At 40.8% G+C, this 22243-nt stretch overlaps 2 protein-coding genes across 12 annotated transcripts in view; both read left to right on the top strand.

The window, feature by feature from the left end:
- The window catches only part of PHACTR2 (phosphatase and actin regulator 2), a 124760-nt gene extending 113068 nt beyond the window's left edge, over window positions 1-11692 (top strand). For all 11 annotated transcript variants that reach the window (XM_040698472.2, XM_015284202.3, XM_003640962.5 and 8 more), the window contains 2 exons: window positions 2542-2618; window positions 5484-11692. In XM_040698472.2, coding sequence (XP_040554406.2) covers window positions 2542-2618; window positions 5484-5499 — 93 coding nt within the window. In that variant the 3' untranslated portion in view covers window positions 5500-11692. The remainder of the gene's footprint in view (window positions 1-2541; window positions 2619-5483) is intronic.
- A 1372-nt stretch (window positions 11693-13064) lies between these two features.
- Window positions 13065-21666, top strand: LTV1 (LTV1 ribosome biogenesis factor). The gene is made up of 11 exons (XM_004935678.5): window positions 13065-13139; window positions 13336-13467; window positions 14791-14979; window positions 15160-15247; window positions 16465-16585; window positions 17163-17412; window positions 18159-18286; window positions 19202-19335; window positions 19598-19650; window positions 20448-20648; window positions 21197-21666. The coding sequence occupies exons 1-11, from the start codon at window positions 13137-13139 to the stop codon at window positions 21308-21310; spliced, it is 1413 nt and encodes a 470-aa protein (XP_004935735.3). The 5' UTR covers window positions 13065-13136; the 3' UTR covers window positions 21311-21666.
- Window positions 21667-22243: the final 577 nt, after the last annotated feature.

Below are 22243 nucleotides of genomic sequence, written 5' to 3'. Positions count from 1 at the left end.
CTGAAAATCAAGGAGAGAATCTCACATCATCAAGGTGGAGACACTGAAAGTGCTCCCAGACATGTTTCTAGATGTTGACCCTGGGAGGGGCTGAGCCCTCTCTAGTCTTCAGGTAGTCTGTGGGAGAATAGAGCACCCAGCGTCTCCATTTTCACTGAAGCCCATCCTTCCAGAAAACCTGGCTAAGCTTCCTAGAACTAGCAGTGAGTTTCCTATCTAATTTAGGATGTTTTTTTTTTAATCTCAGTTCATTTTGTAACGAACAGATGTTGGAGGTTGCTTCTGTGATCCTCACTGGCCTCAGCAGAAAGGCAAAGGCCCCGGGTCTGGAAACTCCCTGCCCTTTTCTCCCAAGGAAGTCATTTTTCTAATTCCAGTGGGAACAGAAGATAATACTGTAAAAACATTATGTAGCTGTAGCTCTGTTGTCTTTGCTACTGATTTGGTGCTCAGAAATTACTCTCTCTTTCCTTATTGCAGCAACCTCATATAAGCATGCTGCTGTGGCTAACTGGAACCATACCCTGTTTAAAATGAAGTTTTTCATTTACAAGACCTCAGTCTGGTGATGCTGTAATTTTATCATGCTGTATGTCTGTTCTTCATTGAAAGGCATGCATGCCAGATGAGATTTCTTTAGGGATTAATGAAATGACACTGCTTTTTATTTAAAATAGGGAAAAGAGAAAGCAAGAATAAACTGACATTTCGTTTAACAGTGAATGTGGGAAATAATTTGTCACAAAAACAAAAGCCTTTCTAGTATCATAGAATCATAAAGTTTGGAAAAGATCCCAGCTGTTGATGGAAAAGATGTCCAGCTGTTGAGACATCCCCACCATGCCCACAAACCATGTCACTCAGTGCCAGATCTGCATGTTTCTTGAATACCTCCAGGGACAGTGACTCCACCACATCGACTGGTAGCATGTTCCAATGCATCAAAAACCTCCGTGTGAAGAAATGTTTTCCAAATATCCAGCCTGAACCTCCCCTGGCACAACTTAAGGCCATTCCCTCTCATCCTATCCCTAGTTACATGGGAGAACCCCCACCTCACCACATCCTCCATTCAGGCAGTTGTAGAGAGCAATAAGGTCTCTCCTGAGCCTCCTCCTCTCCAGACTAAGCAATCTCAGTTCTCTCAGCCACTCATTGTAAGACTGACACCCTCCAGGATGACAGTACTTGAGGTGTGGCCTCCCCATTGCTGGGGACAGTCACCTTCCTAGTCCTGACAACACGACAAGCCAAGATGCCATTGGTCTTCTTGGCCACCCGGGCACACTGCTGACTCATGCAGAGCTGGCTATCAGCTAGCACTCCCAGATCCTTTTTTACTGCAGAGCATTCCAGCCACTCTGCCCCAAGCCTGAAGCATTGCATTGATCTAGCTTATCCAGATCCTTCTGTAGTGCCTTTCTACCCTCAGGCTGATCCACACTTCCTCCTATCTTGGTGTCACCTGCAAACTTACTGAGGATGCACTCAATCCCCTCATCCAGATCATCAATTAAGATATTAAACAGGGCCAGCCCCAGTACTGACCCATAGCAACACCACCCACGACCACTCACCATCTGGATTTAACTCCATTTAACACCACTCTTCAGCCTGGCCCCCCAGCTGGTTTTTTTTACCAGAGCGTACCTGTCCAAGCCATGGACTTCTGCAGGATTGTGCTGTAGGAGACAGAGTCAGAGGCCTTACTAAAGTCTACGTAGATCCACAGGCTTTTCCTCATCCAATAGGCGGGTCTCCTGGTCACCAAAGTAGATCAGGTTGGTTAAACAGGAGCTACCTTTCATAAAGATATACTGGCTAGGTCTGATCCCTTGTAATCCCTGTAACCTTGTAATTGTCCCAGATGTAATGTATGCATTAGATTTTTTCAGAAATAACATGTATTACCTGCTGAAGTAAATTGCTTATCGTTCTTTTAACATCAGCAAGGACTGACATTTATAAAAGTGCACTGAATTTATGTTGTTCTTTAGTATCTGCCAACTAAGAGCATGAAACGTCCAAATATTTTGTGCAATTTTGCGTAGAATTAATCAAACCGAGTGACTAATATGCACTTAAAAAGTGCTATTCATCTTGCATCCTTGAAGTCCTGTCTCCAGGGAGAGATGCAAGGATCCTGCTGTTTGTACAATGAATATGCAGGGAGCGTCACTCATCAGCTCCTCTGGGGCTGTGCACGGAGATACAGTACCCTTGCAGATATATACTCAACAGGTGACTGTTGACGTGACAGAGTCCCTTATCCTTTTAATGTGTGTAGCAAGTGCCATATTGCACTGGGGGATTGGCTTGCCTGCTGCAGTAGATATTATCTTTCTTTATTTGTTGTTGTTTGATGCTTTGATCTTCTTTCTAGTGTGTTACTGCTACAAATGGCTGTAAGTGAAAAGAAGTCATTCATATTTATGATCAGAAATGTGTGAGAACTGTGAACCTGCAAGAGCAGGGCCAGATTCCTCGTGGACTCTTTTCTTCATGTTTCTTATGGTTGCATATATCATTATTGTTTGTTAGGCGGCGATACGGAAAGAACTGAATGAATTTAAAAGCACAGAAATGGAAGTACACGAGGAAAGTCGGCAGTTTACCAGGTGCGTGAATCCATCTTCTTGTGTAAGTCAGAGAGAGGACTTTGACAGCTACCCTCTGCCTTTCTGCAGGTTCTCTGCAACGGTCTCATGACTAAATAGACTCCTGTCTTTAGTTTCCTTGAATCCCACCTGAATCCTGTTGCTGATTGTGGGGGGTTTCTCGGTGTTGCTGATGCATGACAGGGCAGTGAAAATGACTGCCGTCAATCAGTTACTAAGTGGAGAAAGATTGTTTGGGAAATCTAAATAGTAATCCTTTGAAAGGACTAAACATTCCTCTCAGATGAATTTCACTGTCCTCCAGCACAAAAACAGGGCTGTCCTCCAGCAGTACTCCTTTGCCCGTGGAAGCATACACTTTTATAAATGTGTTTGGTTAGTGATGATGTGTTGAACTACAGGAAAGTCTCCATTGATATTATGGGGAGTCACCTAAACTCCCGATAGCATTTTCTGAGGAATGAGACAGAATCTAATATTCCTGGTTTGCTACTTGTAATATTTTAATCCAGACTTGTTTTATTCTCTGTATTGGATAACACAAAGGTTTTGTTTGAAACACTATTGCTTAAAGAACTCTGAAGTGTCCAGTTTTTTAGTAGGACTTCACATTTGGCGGATTTATTCCCAGGAGGGGAGAGGTGCTTTCTGCCATCCCCATGGCATCTGTTTGTATCTTTGGAAATTCCAAAGGCTGAAAACTGCCACCAGAAGCAGAGCTTGCTGTTAGGCTCAGCCAACACCACATGTGTTGTGTTATTGTCTTCACTTTCACAGAGTTGTCAGGTACAGACAATTGCCCTACTGTTTCAATCAAACTTAAGATCCTAGTGGGTGAGTGTGAATCTTACAATATGTCACAATAAAAATCCAAACCACGTTCTGACTATGAGAAAAGGTCCCTTTTCAGATACAGTTCTCTATCTTTTCATTTGGCTTCTGGTGTCATTTTCCCTTCAATTAGTATATCTTATTCAGAACCATAAAAATATTATTTTTAAAATGGGCTTCACAATGGAGAGAAGGAAAATGTTTAGGAATAGAAATCTGGGTGAAAGGGATGGAGTGCCACCCCTTGCTTAAGTTGTTTTATTTTCTAAGTCGCATTGCACTATAGAAGCATAAGTACGAACATGCATGAGTCATACAAAAAGAATCAAATATTTTTTCACTGGAATTGAAAACAGTTGAGACTGATTACATTTGGGTTCTTGAAAGCTGAATAAAACATCCAGTGGAGTGACAAACCAGTTAAAACATGAAACCTTTTTTTGAGATGGTTCTCAGAAAATAGAGTCAAAAATAGGCATGGCCGAATTATGGCAAATACTACAGAGTCCTGGAGGAATTCAATCTCAAGAGATATATGATTCTCTCTGCACCCTTTATTTTCACTGAATGTGTTGTGGAGCCACTGCATAGAACTCTAAACAGAGCAACACTAGAAAAAGCCTATTTAGGTAACTAAATTAATGCAGATGTTTTAAGTCGGTTGCATTTTTGAGCAAAAAGAGATTCAGTTTTGTCTTAGACTTTTCATTTAAAATCATGTAGTTTGCCATTACATTTGGATTGATACAACAACAACGTGATTTGTTTTGTGAAGACCATAGACAAAAGTCATTGTCCGGAGAAGGAGTTAACTCTTCTAAACCATTTTTGTTTGAAGGGTGATCACTGGGATGGTACACACTTGCACCAGTGGTTGGTTAACAAAGGTTTGTGAAGCTCTGTGATAGAATGAGACAACAAGGAAGCCACTTAATAAACAAGACATTTCTTACAACATACAATTAGTTATATTAATTCACATTATAGAAAGTTCTATTATTATAGTCAGTATTTACAGTATCTTTGAATTATTCAGATCTCATGTTAAACTTGGGAAAGAAAAGCCACTGTTTTTCATTGCTCATTATTTACTGCAATAACTGTCAGTTGAGTGGTTGTTCTACTACTAATTCAGATTGATTCCTTCTGTTGTTCTGTAACAGAATCCAAGAAATGGAGTTTCTAAAAATAAGAAATAAATAAAAGCTTGGGAAGAGGATATTAGTAGATGTTTATAAAGCCCTTCTAATGGAAATGCTATATATAGTCCAATATATTGTTATTCATAGATTAAAAAAAACCTGTCTTTTTTGCAATGCACAGTACCCACTCCTAGCAGATGAGCTGCATACTTGTGAATGTCACCTTTTGGGTACACCTCCTGTATTTGAAAAATGCTTTCCTGTTCTGTACCACATTACTGAGGTAATGTGTGGCTTCCTTTTGTTTCTCTTCTCTGGGCCCATTAAACACAGTGAGGTGTATTTGTCCTTCATTTGCCACAGCTGGCAAAGGAAGCTTCTGCAGTGCTATAAAACTTGTTGTTGCTTACTTAAAAAAATCCTTTAAATCTTTTTTTTTTTTTTAGCCTCATTTTGCAGAATGTTTGAAAAACAGAAAGTTAATTTTTATGGCTCAGCAAAGCTTTTCTGGTTTACCATCCGCATCTCTCCAAATAGCAGATGCAGTGTGGCTCAATCTGTGCTGCTAAACAAAGCAGTCTGGAGGCTGTTGTCCATTCCTGAGGCCAGCAGGCTTGGCACAGCTTGGATTCCTACAGCTAACTTCTTTCCTAGCACCACCAAGTGAGGGTCTCTTGCTGTCCCTGGCTGTGTCCAGTCCTCCTGTTGGCCTGTGCTAACCCTGCTGTGCCCAGGCAGTGTCTGGAAGAGCAGTGGTTGGCCCAAGCAAAGCTGTTACAGGGGCCGTAGCATAGCAGGTTAATGAAGTGGACAGACACATATCAGTGCCTGAGCCACATCATAGCTGTATGTCAGTTGCAGTAATGTAATTCTAAATGATTTATCATTTCAGGTTTCATCGTCCATAGTTGTATGACCACATCCCAAGTTTTATGTAACAATTTTCTTTGGGGAAATCGTTGTGTCCTGAAGACCCAAGATTGCACTGGAACTTGACTGCGTGTGAGCGTATCTTGCAGCTTGACCTGAGGTTAATGAAGGATGTGGCCCTCGTCTTTATCAATGAACAAATGAATTGACTAGGAGGAGAAGCCATATGAAGTGTTTATTTTAACAAAGATACATCTCGATGCTAAGAGAGGGCACGGTGCTGTGGCCAGCCCACAGAGACAAGCTGATGGTCTTCTTCATCAGAGTTTGACATGTCGGGAAGAGCAGAAGACAATCACTTGAGAGCCTACGGCCAGGAACTCCTCAGACCTTATGGCATTGTGACTGGGGGTAACTGAGGAGGGGAGCGTGAGGAGGACTGAGAGCAGGGGGAGGAGGACTTCCCTCATCAGCCAAAAGAGAATGGTGGGATGGTTGGCACTGTTTAGGGATGCACTTGGCCAGTGGGAAGAATCATTTAAAAAAAAAAAACTGTGTGAGCAGCTGTGCATGTAGATTCTAGTGGCTGCAGCCTGTCTGAGAAAGACGGAAAGCCACAAGTCCTCATGTCATCAGTACTTTAGTGAAGAACTGTAATTTTCTCTGGTGCCAGTAAATGCAGTTGCCAGAAATTAGTCCTATTATTACTCAGACATCTTTTTTAAAAATCCTGATGAGCATGCTTCAAGAAAATACATTGAACATTCATACAGAACAAGTAATATATTTTTCATTTTTTAATGTTGACATACTCTGGATCCTCAGAAATAGGTAAACAGGATTCAGAGAGCAAATGACACCTGACACTATGAATGCAACGAAATTATTTGTGTTTAAAAACACTCCTTTCCACCTGTCACTTGCCATTCAAACCGGAGGGATCACTATCGTCCTCACCTATGGCAGGCAATAGTGACAGCTTTGACATCGTGTTAGTGTGGATCCAAACTCAGAATTGAAATGGGGCACAGAAGTCCTTTCTGGCAGGTTGGAGCAGTGATTGCTAATATGACATTTTACGTGTGAGAACCTTTGCACTGCTTATAGGAAGGACTCACATATGAATCAGCGTGTCTTCAGTCTGTGGTCTTGTGAAAGTTAATAGAAAATCCTTAGAGCATCTGCAGCCTGTTTTTGTTGAGTGTGAAGAATGCTTACTAGATCCATAAATTTTTATACTATCTTGGAATTGTATATGTGAAGACTGCTATTCAAATTAAGTGGTATGGAGTGTGAGAGGCAATACATGCTTTTTGTAAGTTGGCCCAAAACCTATTAAAAAGCCTGTGGCGTTGTTTACACTAAGGAATTCTCTGTCATATATTAGCACTTATTTATCCTTTGAATTATGTACACAACATTTTGGGGGGGGGAGGGGTCTGGAATTCACATATGCATACATGTAATGCAGTATTACAATATATACGCTATTTATCCTTTCTAATGTGTGTACATACTACAATTTATTTTTGTCTTCTTTGTGTCCTGCTTAGTTTTTAATTACGAAGTGTAAGTATTTCTTTTTCAGGCAATAAAAGGTCTGCGTAGATGTGATTCTTACCTCAAAACCTGCAGTAGATTCTTGTGGAATGTTTTTATTTTCTAAAATTGAAGGTTGTTGATTTAGATGTCAGCCTAAAGGCAGGAAGGCAATTTACTGGCTTAAATTACATCTCCCTCTTTACTGATATTTACAGCAAGATCAGGTTTGCATTAATGAGGTGGATTATTTTAGTAAAGAGCACTTGAAGTAACGGGAGAGTGCTTTCCAACAGCTGCCATCCTATTATCTTAAATGAGTTGACAAACTTTTATTTCCTTTTTTTTTTTTTAAGGACATAGATTTAAATGACTGCTAGGATCGTTTGTATTTTAGTAAAAATCCAATAAAGTATGACCCAAAAATATCAATAATCAAGTAAGATAGCCATCTACATGCTTGTAGCAAAGTAAAGAATAAGCACCTTCCTTTTTTAATGGAATCAATAAGGGGCATTAAGATTCCATTTGCAGGAAACAGTTCAGCTTCTGCAAGGCCCACCATTTTGTAAATATAGAAACATCACTTTGACATCAAGGGAAGCAGTGAAAATGTATTCTTTGGCACTAAATCATACAGAAATGATCGGGCCATTAGAGTGAAGGTTTGTCAGCAATTCTGGTAGAATCCTAATTTTTATTTTTAGAATTTGAAGACCAAACTTAAAAACTTATACCAGCACTTAATAGATAGTTCTGCATAAGGCTTCTTTTTTTGTTGCCAAACTTGGAAATGTGCGTCCAAAATCCTGTAAAGGTTTACTCTGTTGACTTTGAAGTATGAAACACAATATTTCACTTCAAAGGAAACAAGTGGAACAGTTAACTACACCTCAGTACTGCTTTAATCACTTTCAGACTGTTGGAAGTAGACAAGATACTCAAGGCAGAAATACAGCTGGGGTACAGACAGAGTATAATAGCTTTGGCCAAGGTCAGGTCAGACCACGTCAACTTTATAGAGGATAGCAGTTCCATTGACATACCAGGGTATGTAAGGATTACGTAAGTGAAATAACATTCATTAGGCTCTTAGGATGAAGAGAACCAAGTGACTGCAAGAAGACATCCTCCAGACCAGGCTGAGAACATGAATGGCAAGAAGCGTGCTGCCTTCTCATTTAAGAGCTAAGGCACAAAGATGAGAATACAACTTCTGGCTCAGGCTTCCTCAAACTGCATTTTTCCTAAGGCATGAGGATATGTAGGTGAGGTATCTCTTAGGCTTTCCCTATCCTCCTCCTGGTTGTTGTTTGTTGTTTTGTTTTGCTTTGTTTTAAAGTATTCTCTATGAGCCATTGCTGGAGACAGAATACTAGCCTGGGTGGACATGCTGAGCTGTTCTTTCATTTCTTGTGTAATTTCTTAATACTTCCATGATAGATAATCAGATGCATTCTTTTGCCTGCAGTTCAGCGAGCAACTTAAGCAAATGTATGTAACTGGACAAAATGAGCTGCCTTTACTGGGACTTATGTAAAAATGTAGTATATTTGGAGAAAGAGAACTATAAACTATCCATTGTGTATTGTACTCATGCACAGACTTAGAATTGTATATATTATTTTTATATTCTAAACATCAACTGGCAGGATAGCAACAGCTGTAAAGTGTTACCCACGCAATAAAAAAATGAGATTTTGGTATGTCACTGAAGCAAGGTTGCTTTACCTTATTGACCTGCCTACAGCAGAGTTACTGCTCATCTCCTGGTCCTCTGTACTGATGATTTCAAGCACCTTCAAGTTGCTACAACAGCCTGTTGGAAAGTTGTGTACTTAACTCGCCATGATGCTGCATGCCTGTCAGCATGGAAAAAAACAGGAGAAGTCCTGAGAAACCCCTGAATGAGCAGTCCTGGTGGAAAGAAATTAAAAGAAGATGTAAAAATGGCAAAGAAAAGAATAACACTTCCCATACAATACACAGAATGGGCAGCTGACTAAAAGGGTTCAATGTGTAAATTTCTGTCAGGTTGGACAGTTCATTTCAGTATTATCTAGAGCATGTGAGAAGCCTTACGTTGCATAGCTATGATCCACAAGGTCAGACATCGACTCGGATGTCCACATCTACACAGGAGAAAATGAGTGGCCCGAAGTGATGGTTTCTGAACTGACCGTCTGGGCCACGTTTATCGCATGACAGTATGTTGCTGTGTGGGTATGGGGGGCAGATGCTTAAGCAAATCCGAATTTATTCTTCACAAAACCAATTGAAATGGTTCTAGAATATCTCTGCTTTCAGGCAATATGTGTTAGTCCTTACAGTTTCAAATGAGAAATTCCTCCAAATGTGCTAAGTGTGGAGAATCAAAAACTAAAAAAAAAAAAAAAAAAAAAAAAAAAAAAAAAAAACTAAAAAAAAAAAAAAAGCTAAATGGCAGTGATTATTTAAATCAAAAAACATTTCACAAGCAGTGGTTTGAAACAGTGTAGGACCAGGAGCCATTTGTCTGAATGACCACACATGTTCAGAGGCTCTTGCAGGTCTGCAAGGCTGCATTCATTGGTTGGATTTAGTGTTTGTGCGTGGCTCTGCGTGCCCCTTGTTGCAGTGGCTTTCAGCTCCTGCCCCTGTGCTGTGGGACAGTACTTTCAGCAGCTTTTTGCCTGGTTATAAACATGGTCTGAACCTTCATTTTGTATCGTTGTAAGAACAGAAGATTAAAACTAGGTGTCCAATCCAGCTGCTCGGGAGCCACCTGGAGCCCAGGCATGGGCTGAAGGGAAAGGCCTGACAATGTGACGGCCATGGTGCCTCAAGGCCTACACTCCGGCACCGCTCTGGCTGGGCCCCGCTAGTGACAAGCAGGGATGACATCTCCTAACCTGCCCACTAATACACATTACGGAAATGTACACCAAGCTCAAAGCATACATCTGCACTGTTGAGTGTCTCAGAACTCTGTTGTTTACTACTTTTACATCATCTTGTTTTATTTGCATCTCAAGGAGTCAAGGCCTACGCTGCTGCTGTGAACTGAAATTAAGATGTACTCAGGGTGAAAAACAAAAGAAACTTGCCTCCTGCCTTTAGGAGCTCCCACATTTAGCTCCATTATTGTGATTATTTTTATTGTACAAAGCTCAGTGCAATACCTGCAGCTGGGATCTAGCTTTTGATGGACAACCCCCCCTCCCCCCCCCCAAAACTGAAAGGTTTTATTAAGTTGATATTAGATATTCCGAGGATCAAATAAAAAGACAATAAAATTATCTAGATTTGAGGATTAAATAAAAAGTAAATTCCCCAGAACAGATCAAAGCTTCTATTTAATAGAAATCTGAAAAAAAAAAAAAAAAGGAAATGTATCTATATAGAAAAAGGGAGGAATTCAGTAAAAACATATTTCACTGTATTATTTTGACAGGTTTCCAGTTATTAAATTTAATTATTAATAAGGTCTTGATTCATTTTGTCAGTGCTCCTATCTTGTTTCAAGATTTTATTGGAAACGGAGCTTATGCGAACTGGATACAGCATTTCACCAATATTTCATTGTTTTCTAGAAGCTAAATATTGCACTGGATAAGAAGGAAAAAATTAATGGCATTCTTGCTACCTTCTTGTTCAATCCCTAATTCTTTATATAAAAAGTCTTGCAATACTATGTCAAATTTAACCATATTTGAACATTGTTATGATAGAGTAAAATGTTGCTGAACATATCTTCTCCTCCTTTCACCACTTTGAGTGGTAGCATACTGATTTGTAGGCTTGTATAAATTTTGGAATTAAAGAAATACTGTGTTTTGGACAGTTGTTTTAGCTGGTATGATTTTAAACAAAACAAAAAAGATATTAATAGATTGTTTCAGTGGACTCTGGTGTGAATAGGAGTGGGAAGGGTGTGGAGGTGGAACAAGTTGCTGTTCCTTTCCAGTTTTCTATAGAGCAATCGCTCAAAGAACAGAACGGAATGGAATGGAATGGAATGGAATAGGTTCGGTTAGATTGGGCCTATAAAGAACATTGTGTCCAACCACTTTTAGTCTGAATAAATCATGGCAGTATTAATATGCCCTGTTTCATAGACCCAACTGTACCTCAGACATGAGACTTCAAAGAACTCCTGTTTACTGTGGCAGAGCCAAGGTTGGCTAGGGACAGGGCACTGCTCAGTGTTGAGCATTATGCAGTGAGCGTTTTTCATCATTAAAAACTGAATGCATTTACTTGTATTTTAGCAGTGTGACTTAGAATGATCGAATACAATAACTATAAAGACATGGCTAGAAGTGTCTGATATTGCACACGTGTACTGATATCTGTGAATGTAAATAACTGGAAAAGCTATGAATTAATTACAGCTTCTGTACTGTAGCATATAACTATACACATACACAAATTTATTCTGATATTGTCATCTGAAAAAATAGAACATGTATTTTTTTTTTCACAGAGGTGATGTATTATGCTTGTTCTATGGTGTTTTTATTTAACAAGCAAAAAAAAAATGTGTGCTGCCTAGTTGTACAGTACTGTAGGATACTCTGCTGTGCACAGTTCCAAGTGCCTTAGACAAATGTTTAGCTCTTTCCATTATAGATATGTGTGAATGTATATATAAATATATATAAATACAAAATGAAGCAAATAACCTCAATAAAATTGTTCAGAAAATCTTTACAGATAATATTCTGTTTTTGACTCCCTAGCAAGTAAATGGGCGTGTGTAGTAGAGTTAGAGAGCTGTTACTTGTTGGAAAGCAGTCTCCAGAGGATGAATTAGGAGTCATTCTATGTGGAAGTGAAATGAAGGAAAGTGAAATGAAGTTCCTGAAACCTTCCTTCGAATCGAGGCATAGAATCACAAACTGGATTAGGTTGGAAGGGACCTCAAAGTCCACCCAGCTCCAATCCCGCTCTGTGGGCAGGGCTCCCCACACCAGATCAGGCTGCCCAGGGCCCATCCATCCTGGCCTTGAGCACCTCCAAGGATGTTCTGGGTTCACCTTCAAATGTATGTGCTTTGCAAGAACAAAGACAAAAACTGGTGGCATAGATTTGCTGGGAGTCAACCTCTTCTCCCCTACCACTCGTGGGAGGACTGGAGGGAATGGCCTCAAGTTGAGCCAGGGGGGATTCAGGTTGGACTTTAGGAAATACTTCTCCAAAAGAGTGGTCAGGTGCTGGAATAGACTGCACAGGGAGGTGGTGGAGTCACCATCCCTGGAGGTGCTCAAGAAACATTTAGTTGTTGTACTGAGGGACGTGGTTTAGTGGGAGATATTGGTGACAAAGTGGACAGTCGGGCTGGATGATCTTGGAGGTCTTTTCCAACCTCAGTGATTCCATGACTCTGTGATTCCTGACAGGGAAGGCGAGTTGTTGATTGTGTCACAGAAGTACATGCTTCAGGCACTGTGTTTTTCAGGCAGCCACCTCTACAGTGAGACCACGCTAACGTGGGCAACGCTTCTGCCAGAAGCACGACATAAGCGCCCAGTGCTCCGGTTCCGTGGCCCAGCGTGGGGCAGGCGGGGCGCTGGGGACACCTAGCGACGTGCGGGGAGCGGCGCGCCAACGGGAGCCGAGACGGTTGTCAGGTATACACTCGTATATTTAAAAGCACGCAGTCGCACACATGATAAGTAAAACAGTTGTTTTAAAACCAATTTGGTCTCAATCTCCAATTACGGCCTTTCGGTTCGTTGCCAACTCTAACACGAACCCCACGGGGGCGGCAGCCGGCCCCGCCCCGTCCTGCCAGGGCAGCCCTCACTGCGCGTGCGCCGTGCCCTATGGCCGCCCCGCCGCTTTCCGCCATTGCCGGAGGGAGGGACCATTCTCCGCTGTGTGGGGGACGAGGAGGAAGACGTGTGCCGTAGGGTGGCGGAGGAGTACCCTATGTGCGTTCGTAGAACCCGCCTCTCGATTTAAGTGTCTTCGTATCGCAAGAAAGCTCGTTGTTATTCTTACTAAAGAATAAAAAAACCCTCTGGTGCGACGACTCCATGATATCCCCCTGCGGCCAGTGGTTGCTCCCCGCACGCACGCCGCAGCTGTTCCGTGTGGGGCCAGGCCGTGTGGGCGTGCGTGCAGGTGGCGGTCTGGGGGCTGTGTTTACGCCATGGTGAGCGGTGGTCGCTGTGGGGTGGGAGGTTGCGGCCGTGTGGCGCCCATCCCGTGGGGTCTGGGGGAGCTCCGGGTGCGCGGCAGCGGCCGTGTGGGGGCTCAGGGTACAGCAGCGGAGCCCGGGCAGAAGATTCTTTCCGGATGCGTTTAATCTTTCGTTTCTTATTAATGATTCGCCAAGCATCCTTTTGCAGCCTCACAAGAAGAAGAAGCCCTTCATAGAGAAGAAGAAGGCGGTAACGTTTCACTTAGTGCACAGAAGCCAGAAGGACCCCCTTGCTGCTGATGACACGGCCCCTCAGAGGGTCCTGCTGCCTGCCCAGAGGGTAAGCGCCTGCTTGTCGTGCGGGGTTCGTCCACATGGCAGAAGCTACAGGGGAGAAAAGTGGCACACAACTGGGCAATTCCGAAACTGAGCCTGAGAGAAGATAGCGTGTAGTCACACTTATTTGAAAGAAGGAGATACTGTAGGGGACTTGGTAGTTGCGAGTTACTGCTTGATGAGTTAAGGGTGACTAGCTGGTCTTGACCAGCAAAACAAAGACTGACCAACCCTTTGTCTGTTCTGCTCTGGCCTTGAGAGCTCCCGCTTGCAATACTACATCCAGGCCTGGGGCCCACAGCATGAGAAGGACATGGAGCTGTTGGAGTGGAGCCTGAGGACGGCCTGGAGAACTATGGGAGGGCTGGAGCACCTCTTACAAAGAAAGGCTGAGGGAGCTGGGCTGCTTTAGCTTGGAGGAGAGAAGGCTCTGGGGGGCCTCATTGTGATCTTCAGGAGAGACACTGGGTTTTTACACGTGCCAGTAGTGATAAGGCAAAGGGGAATAGTTTTAAACTAAAAGAGGGGAGATTTAGCTTAGGCATTAGGAGGAAGTTCTTTACTCAGAGGGCGGTGAGGCACCGGCACAGCTGCCCAGAGAAGCTGTGGTTCCCCATCCCTGGAGGTGCTCGAGGCCAGGTTGGATGGGCCCTGGGCAGCCTGAGCTGCTGGGTGGGAAACCCTGCCCGTGGCAGAGGCTTAGAACTGGATGATGTTCAAGATCTCTTCAATTTAAGCCACTCTGTGAGCTATCCTGGAAAAAAAAGCAGATTTATTAGTTTTGCTGTTTATGGGAAAAGCTTTTTAAGTTTCTGCTCAGACAGCAACCTCATGATTACGGCATTGTAATTTACAGTGCATTAGAATAACGAGAGAAGACTGAACTATTTGCTGTGTTGGTGTAATGTGATCCAAACTGAAGAAGAGTATCACTTCTAATTGTGTACTCTTGTGTTTAATGCTGAGAATCTTTAAAACTGATTGCAAAATGTGGAGTGCTTTGTTAGTGGTTGGGTTAATTTAGGTACTAGTTATTGCTCCTATTACCTTTTTTTTTTTAATATAAGTGAACTGGTGCTTTCTTAAGGGTTTCCTTCTCAGTATGTTTTCATGCATATATTGAGCCTAATTTTATCACTATCTCTTAAAGTGTTTCTTTTCCAAAAGCTGTTTTTAGCAGGCGGGTAGTAGACTGTTGGTCTCTTTTGGGTTTTTTTGCTTGTTTTTATGAGTTTGGGTATTGTCAATGGATACATGACTTTTATTTTTGCTGAGTTTTAAATAGGCTTAAATAACTGCTTGTATTTTTTTTTCTTACAATTCCAAGGGTCATGAGGAGCAGAGAAGGGAGGAGCAGCGGAAATATGGAGTCTTTTTTGATGATGACTATGACTATTTGCAGCATTTGAAAGAAGCATCTGGCCCCTCTGAGCTTGTCCCTTCTTTCCGTGGACAGCAAAGCAGAATTGTCATCACAAGTGAGGGTCACATAGAGGATGAAATTCAACGAATTGCTGTAAGTAGTATTTTTGGTAATAGAGAGATACAGATGTTTTCAGTTGCTGGTGTCACTTGTGGAATTTCATGACACTGGATCATGTTGGAATGGAAAATCATTGAGTAATGTCAAGCAATAAAGCATGCAGTTGCCTATCAGTCACTTTTAATGTTTTGTTTCTGTGTTTGTTTGTTTTAGGCTCCATCTATTAAGTTGCCTTCCTCAGTATTTGCCACTGAATTTGAAGAGGACGTGGGCCTGCTAAATAAAGCAGCCCCTGTTTCAGGTACCATAAAGTCTTGTACCTTTCTGTAACAGAAGTTGCCATGTAGGTACTACTCAGTAATTAACAGCACTGTAATCAAAGCAGTAGTTTAGATTTTTTGTTTTAGAACAGACTCAAGAGCAGATATAAAGGATGGTCTATACCAGACCTGTGTATTTCTGTTCAAGACCTGCTTCTATCAGTCAGTAATAATTGCTTTTGAGCATTGCGTAGAGGGAGGAAAAAGGCCACAAGTTACTTCTATTATCTATCACATATGAACTAATAATAGGGAAAAGCTTTTTACACTACTAACACTATTCTGTAGGTAATGCTATTTATGACTCCATCAGTTTGAATGCAAATGTGTACCTGGATTTTCATTCTCAAAATTCCTCTCTTCAGTTGCTGAAATATGTTTACTTTCCTTCATCAGCTTAATTGCAGTGTTACAGGCTTAAAAGAATGCTTTTTATGTACCTATGTTTGTACCGTACTAAATATTCAGTTTCAAGTTATCTTAGATTGTTGTATTTTATAATAGTACTTAATGTTGATAGTTCTGTGTCCTGGCAGCAGGGTGCTAGAGACACTTCTGCTAGTTACAAAAGCGTTTCCCTGATGCACTGTGGAAAATGTTTGGGGCCGGGAGCTGGGGTTAGCAGTTGAACGTACAGTACTGTAACTTGGATCATTTCTGTTCTGTAATCAGAATAGTAGAATCCTTAGAGTTGGAAAGGACCTCTGAGGGCCATCTAGTTCAATTCCCTGCAACGATCAGGCACACCACAGCCAGATCAGGTTGCCCAGGGCAACCTTGAGAGTCTCCAGGGATGGGGCATCCACCACCTCTCTGGGCAACCTGTTCCAGCGCCTCACCACCCTCACTGTAAAAGTTTTTTTTACCTTTTATTTAACTTAAATCTACCCTCTTTGAGCTTGAAACCATTTCCCCTTGTTCTATCAAGTAATATTTTAAGCAATTTGTTGAAACAGATTAAAATACGTTCTTGGATGCCTAAGACATCTCAGGAATGTTCTTTTCTGAATGAGGGAAATGGGTGAGAGGCTGATGACTTACTGGTCAATTTGTATCAAATGTACAAACATTACTGGAGGAAGCTTGTGACTAAGTTTAGTTTTTTGCTAGTCAAATTGAACAGCTTCTTATCAAGGAAGGTAGCTTCAGGACGTCACAGCAACTTACGTACTTCAGTTTTTTCTTTTCCACTCTGCAGGACCACGGCTGGATTTTGACCCTGATATTGTTGCAGCTCTTGATGATGATTTTGACTTTGATAATCCAGAAAATGTTCTGGAAGATGATTTTGTTCTACAAGCAAACAAACCAAAAGAAGGGTACGTAAAGCTTTGTGGAACTGCTTACGTCACAAATGAATAGTAGTGTTACTGTTTGTTATTTCACGTGTTGTTGTAGGAAGCAAGAGTGGTTTCACGTTTTAGGCTTAATACATTTATGTCAAAGGAAGTAAGTATCACCATGTGTTACGTGGGTGGTGGCTTAAAAAAAAATCAAAATTACATGGATTATCCAAGGCAAGAGATGGGTTTCATTTGCTACCTTGAACCCACAAATTAATATTGATCAATATGACCACTTGTGAAGCATTTCTGAAGGTCTTGGAAATGCATATTGCCACGGTGTGTATTATTGTTCCTGTTCTGTAAAATGATATGCAAGATAACAAGCAGTGATAAATTTTACCACATTTATTAGTTAAGAGTTTGGTATTTTTCCACTTTGACAAACACAGCAGAATGTAAACGTATCCTTGCTGTCAGTGTACAGATGTGTGATCCAGAAGCTATCAGAATCATTTTCATTTTTTAGGCAGTAGTGTCAGGGAACACAGCGTTGAGCAGAGCTGTGGAAATATCTGTGGATTGTTCTAAACTGTTCTGTAATTCTGTTTAGGAGATCAGATGCTGAGGATGAAGATGAATGGGAAGACGTGGAGGATGACAGTGATGAAAAGGATAGTTGTAGTAATGATGAAGATTACGATTCAGACGGCCCTTTGTCAAACGATGGGGTTAATGGCCATGGAAGGGAGTTCCTGTTTATGCAGGAAGAAACAAGGAGTCGTTTCACGGAATATTCAATGACATCTTCGGTAATGAGAAGGAATGAGCAGTTAACCCTCTTGGATGACAGATTTGAGAAGGTAAGGCAGCTCAAGAATGTGACCCTCACACAAAAGGGTGCTAAATGCTTCTTTCTTTGTCCTTTGGTTCATCTCTTGAGGTGCTGTCCTGTATGTCTGTGCAAATTCTTCCTGCCTTTGGTAGTTAGGGCACCAAACGGCTGTTATCTGCATGCACACAGCATTTAATGCTGTGTGTGCTGAGCATGTTGTGTTAAATAGGCTATAGTGTTAACTGATTGATTACTAAAAGTTCTAACATTGGTGTCATTTAGTTAAATTATTCCAGTGACTATAATGAACATTCATGGTTGGTGTAACACTTCTCCGAGAAGCTCCATTCTACACAGTAAATGATTTAAAGTTTTCTTATACAGACTTGATCCTTTCACCCCTTGTTCACACTGTGCCAAGTATACATGGATGAAATTATGTCAGAACAGTGGGGATGTGGGGTAATATTTGTCCTGAGCAGTGACAAGCTTTTTGGTGTACCAATTGAAATTAGGACTCAGCGTTTTTGCAGAAGCTGCTCTGCATATTTTCTTTCAGTGGTACATATTATCTTGCAATAACTTTGTTACTCTTGTGGTGAAAGTACATTGTCTGTAAGGAGGTAATCCTACCACAGCTGTGCTTGGCAATTGTTCAGCAAATGAGAAGGGGGAGGAAAGAGGGGCAAATAGGAAGAGATGTGTACGGCTTTACACTGTGACGGAGTTGTACAGCAGGTGTGATCTAATTAAGATATCCACTTCTTTATTTAGTTTTTTGAACAGTTTGATGAGGATGAGATTGGAGCCTTGGATAATGTGGAATTAGAAGGCTATATTAACGCAGACAACACTCGGTTGGAGGAAGTCTTGAGTGATTACTACAAAGAGAAAGCAAAGAAGTAGGTACTCTCAGATACGCTGTTACACATACATAGTTATGCCACCATGCCTTTATGCCAAAAGTTCCAGCATGTTATTTCCAGTTCATGGGCTTGAAGATGACATCTCACAATAAGAACAGTTTGATCGGAGTATTCTCCCTTCTTTGTGTGACTGAACGTCAGTCAGTCTCGTTAGGACTGTATTAAAATTAAGTGCAGGCATTTGGCTGCTTTGTGTTATATTGTTCTTTTTATAATTGTATCTAGTGTAAGTAATGTCCAGAGGCGTTCTTCCTTTCCCTTTTTAGTGCAACTTAAATTTCTCCTTATAATTTAAATTTGTTTTGAACAGACTCTGTAGCCAAGGAAATTGTTTCACTGCTGATACGCAGCTGATTCCACCGTATACCTAGTTATGCAATTACAAACCCAAAGGCCACTGTGCAACTGGAGCACGGACAAAATCAGAGCTTATAAAGCAACCCCACGCCAATGTGTTGAATTTACAGAGCATATTCTCTTCTTCTTAAGACACGTAATATTATCTCAGAATTAAGTGTCTAGATATCCACACGTCAGCAGCCTTCTGTTTCCTGGTTGAAAGATACGGTAATGTGTCCCTTGTAGTGAAGTATGAATGGTCAGTAGGAGAGTATATAATCACCTCTGGTGTTTATGTGCTAAAAAGTATGTGTTCTTCCTGCCCTCCAATCACAAATATTGTGTGCCAGATACTTTTGAGATACAGAAATAATTACTTTGTAATCTGTCTCTGGCACTCAAGCTTTAGTTTATAGTGGCAATGCTTATTCTTGTAGCAGGTTGTAATGGGAGCAGTTTTCTTTTGGCTTACGGTTTTACTGAGGGGAGATTAGTTTTACGTAATTCAGTATTTCCAAGAAAAGATTAACCTTATTCTTTTTTTCTTCAAAGCTGTGTGAAATTGGATACTCTTGAACCGTTTGAAGACACTCCTGCAAATGAAGACAGCGATGAGGAAAAAGAAGAAATAGTAGCTCTGGTTGTTGAGGAACCAAAAGAGAAGTGGGATTGTGAATCTATTTTGAGTAAGTATTTGGAGTTCTTATTCATTCTTTGTACTTCAAAGTAAATGAGAGGCGATCTTGGCACTTTTCTAGCTGTACTTCTAGGTTTATGTTTCTAAAGCATAACAGCAGGAATAATTGCAAGATAAAACTCCCTTGGTGTAGATTACTTAGTTCTTGCAATTCTTCTCTATTCAAATACTAGTACTATGATTCATAAGAAACATATCTAATTTTTATTTACAAGTTTTTCTTGACTATTTTTTTAATCTGTGTGACCTAGGTACGTATTCAAACTTATATAATCACCCAAAGCTTATCGAGGAGCCATCAAAGGTAAGGAAAAGCATTAAAATTATTCATAGTAACAGTGTGACTTAGGAGAACTTGAGAGAAAAGTGATTGTCTCAGTGGATGACTATTTAAAGGTAGATGTGAGCAGAAAAAAACATTGGAAAAGGTGTTAGCCTCCAAACTACAGCTTTACCAGAGAAGGATTTGGACATATAGATATATTTATAAAAATATAAGTACACATTTTTATTTATATTAGAAGGAAAATTGAGTAAGACTTGATTAAATCACAAGAAGCTCAAAATTTCTGTAATAACTAAGCAGAAACTTACCAAGAAAACAAATTCCTTGCTCTCTTCCCTCAATACAGCTTCTTGTAATCTATGTCTTGCAACCTCATAGTAGAGATTTCTCTTGAAAATAGATATACGTTGGCATTTCACAGTTTGTGGTGATGTCCTCTAGTTCTTTGGCCTTCTAGAAGTTCCTCATGAGAAGTAGAGCAGGGCTTGATGTGCCAGGCATGCGTGGTTTTAAAGAAAACCTTTTTCTTGAAGCCTTGCAAAGGCAATAGTGGTAGCCTGCTTATGTCCATTTTTCAGTAACGTTAAATAAAGGGAGAAAACATTTTTGTTGTTCCGGGGGACGTATTCTGCTTACACGGGTTTGATTTTACTTTGAGATGAATGTGCATCTTTCGGAGGGAAGAATATATAAGGATGTTTGTTACTGTCTCATCTGAACGTGCCACTTTTATTCTGTGCATATAAGGCACTGCGATCTGCACTTCCTGGAGGGGAAGCTAGGAACCATTAATGCATATGCACTGTCTGTTTTAGCCAAAACCAATAAAGATTTCCTCGAAGACTGGAATCCCTCTGCACGTCCTGCCTCAGAAAGGTCTTACTGCTAAGCAGGTTGAACGCATGCAAATGATTAATGACAGCGACCTGCCAAGAGCATCGACACAGCCCCGTTCCAAAAATGAGAGCAAAGAGGACCGCAAAGCCAGGAAGCAGGCAATAAAGGAGGAGCGGAAGGTATGCCTTATTTTAAAGGAAGCCCAGGAAAAAACTTCATTCTGGAATTCTTTGAATTCTGTCTTATATTATAGGAACGTTTTAAAATCCATTTAATTTTGTGTTTAGAAATGAATGGACAGAACTTTCTGGTCTGAAAGGAATAATTATTAGTAATTTAAAAAAATAATAGAAAGTTAGCATTATGATTCTGCACTCCAGAACTCCCATATAGGAAATCAGGGTGTTACTGTGGGCACTGTCACATGGGTAACTTAAAGGGGCATTTGTATTACAGTATTACGTAGGGAAGCAAAGAAAACAGTAACAGTATTTCAAACCATACAAAGTAAAAAGTCTCCAAAAAAACCATGGAAAAGGTAATTGGCCACATCGATAACTACTGGTTTTATTTAGCACCAGATAATAATTCTGGACGTAATCTGATTTAAGTGCTGTACAAGAGTTAATGCTGTAAGCAAGACGGTTATGACTTCTCTTTTCATGATCTGTAAACATTAATTACAGTGATTTCTATTTCATGAATTTGTGACTGTTCATACACACAGGAACGCAGAATGGAGAAGAAAGCCAACAAGATGGCCTTCAAATTGGAGAAAACAAGGCAAGAAAAAGAGTTGCTCAATCTGAAACAAAACATGCAAGGACTGAAGCTGTCTTGAAATTCAGGAACTTTCATTGTGGAAATACTGATTTCATCTGTACTGAGAAGGGAATTGCTAACTGATAAGACTTGCCAGGCATGCATGAAGGGGGTTAATGGTACTTGGTACAGCAATATCTGACTTGTCATTCTTTCTGAAGTTATACCTTGAATTAATGTCTCTTCTGTCATGAGTGTCATGGCAACTGCTGCAAACTTTTGTTATCCTAGAAATTTATTAAAATATTTTAAAATATATTTTTCTTATAAACTGTCATTGAGCAGAAAGTGTCATATGTGTTGAATGCATTCAGCACTTCAGAGAATCCTGCAGATTTGATCTGATTGTTCTATTAAATTATTTGATTTTGTACAGAGCAGTGTATCTACTTCTCTCTCCCTTACGTTGGCCATTAAATATAGAGCCTCGGTATAGCAGAGTTTTGGAAATGAATGAGTTTTCACCCACTCCTTAGTTCTTTCATGGGTTGGTTATTTATTGTTTGGATAAATGTTATGAAAGGTCTAAAGTAACTTTTTGTAAGAAGAGGTGTCTGAAAAGCTATTGTGTAGCTGAGCATCCCTCTTAGCTTAGATGAGTTAGGTTTAGATTAGATATTAGGAAGAAGTTTTTCACACAGAGGGTGGTGACGCACTGGAACAGATTGCCCAAGGAGGCTGTGGATGCCCCATCCCTGGAGGCATTCAAGGCCAGGCTGGATGTGGCTCTGGGCAGCCTGCTCTGGTGGTTGGCGACCCTGCACATAGTAGGGGGGTTGAAACTCGATGATCATTGTGGTCCCTTTCAACCCAGGCCATTCTATGATTCTATGAGTTTTACATGTTTGGCAAATAAAATTTGTTGCAACAAGTATTGCAAAGGCAGTAGTTGGTGGCTCTTGCTGTTGCTGTGTAAAGCAAATATGAAATACAGGCTTATGACCCAGCACAA

Source organism: Gallus gallus, chromosome 3 (assembly GCF_016699485.2).
Source record: "Gallus gallus isolate bGalGal1 chromosome 3, bGalGal1.mat.broiler.GRCg7b, whole genome shotgun sequence".
NCBI classification, from domain to species: Eukaryota; Metazoa; Chordata; class Aves; order Galliformes; family Phasianidae; genus Gallus; species Gallus gallus.
This window is presented reverse-complemented; position numbering and strand designations above follow the sequence as displayed.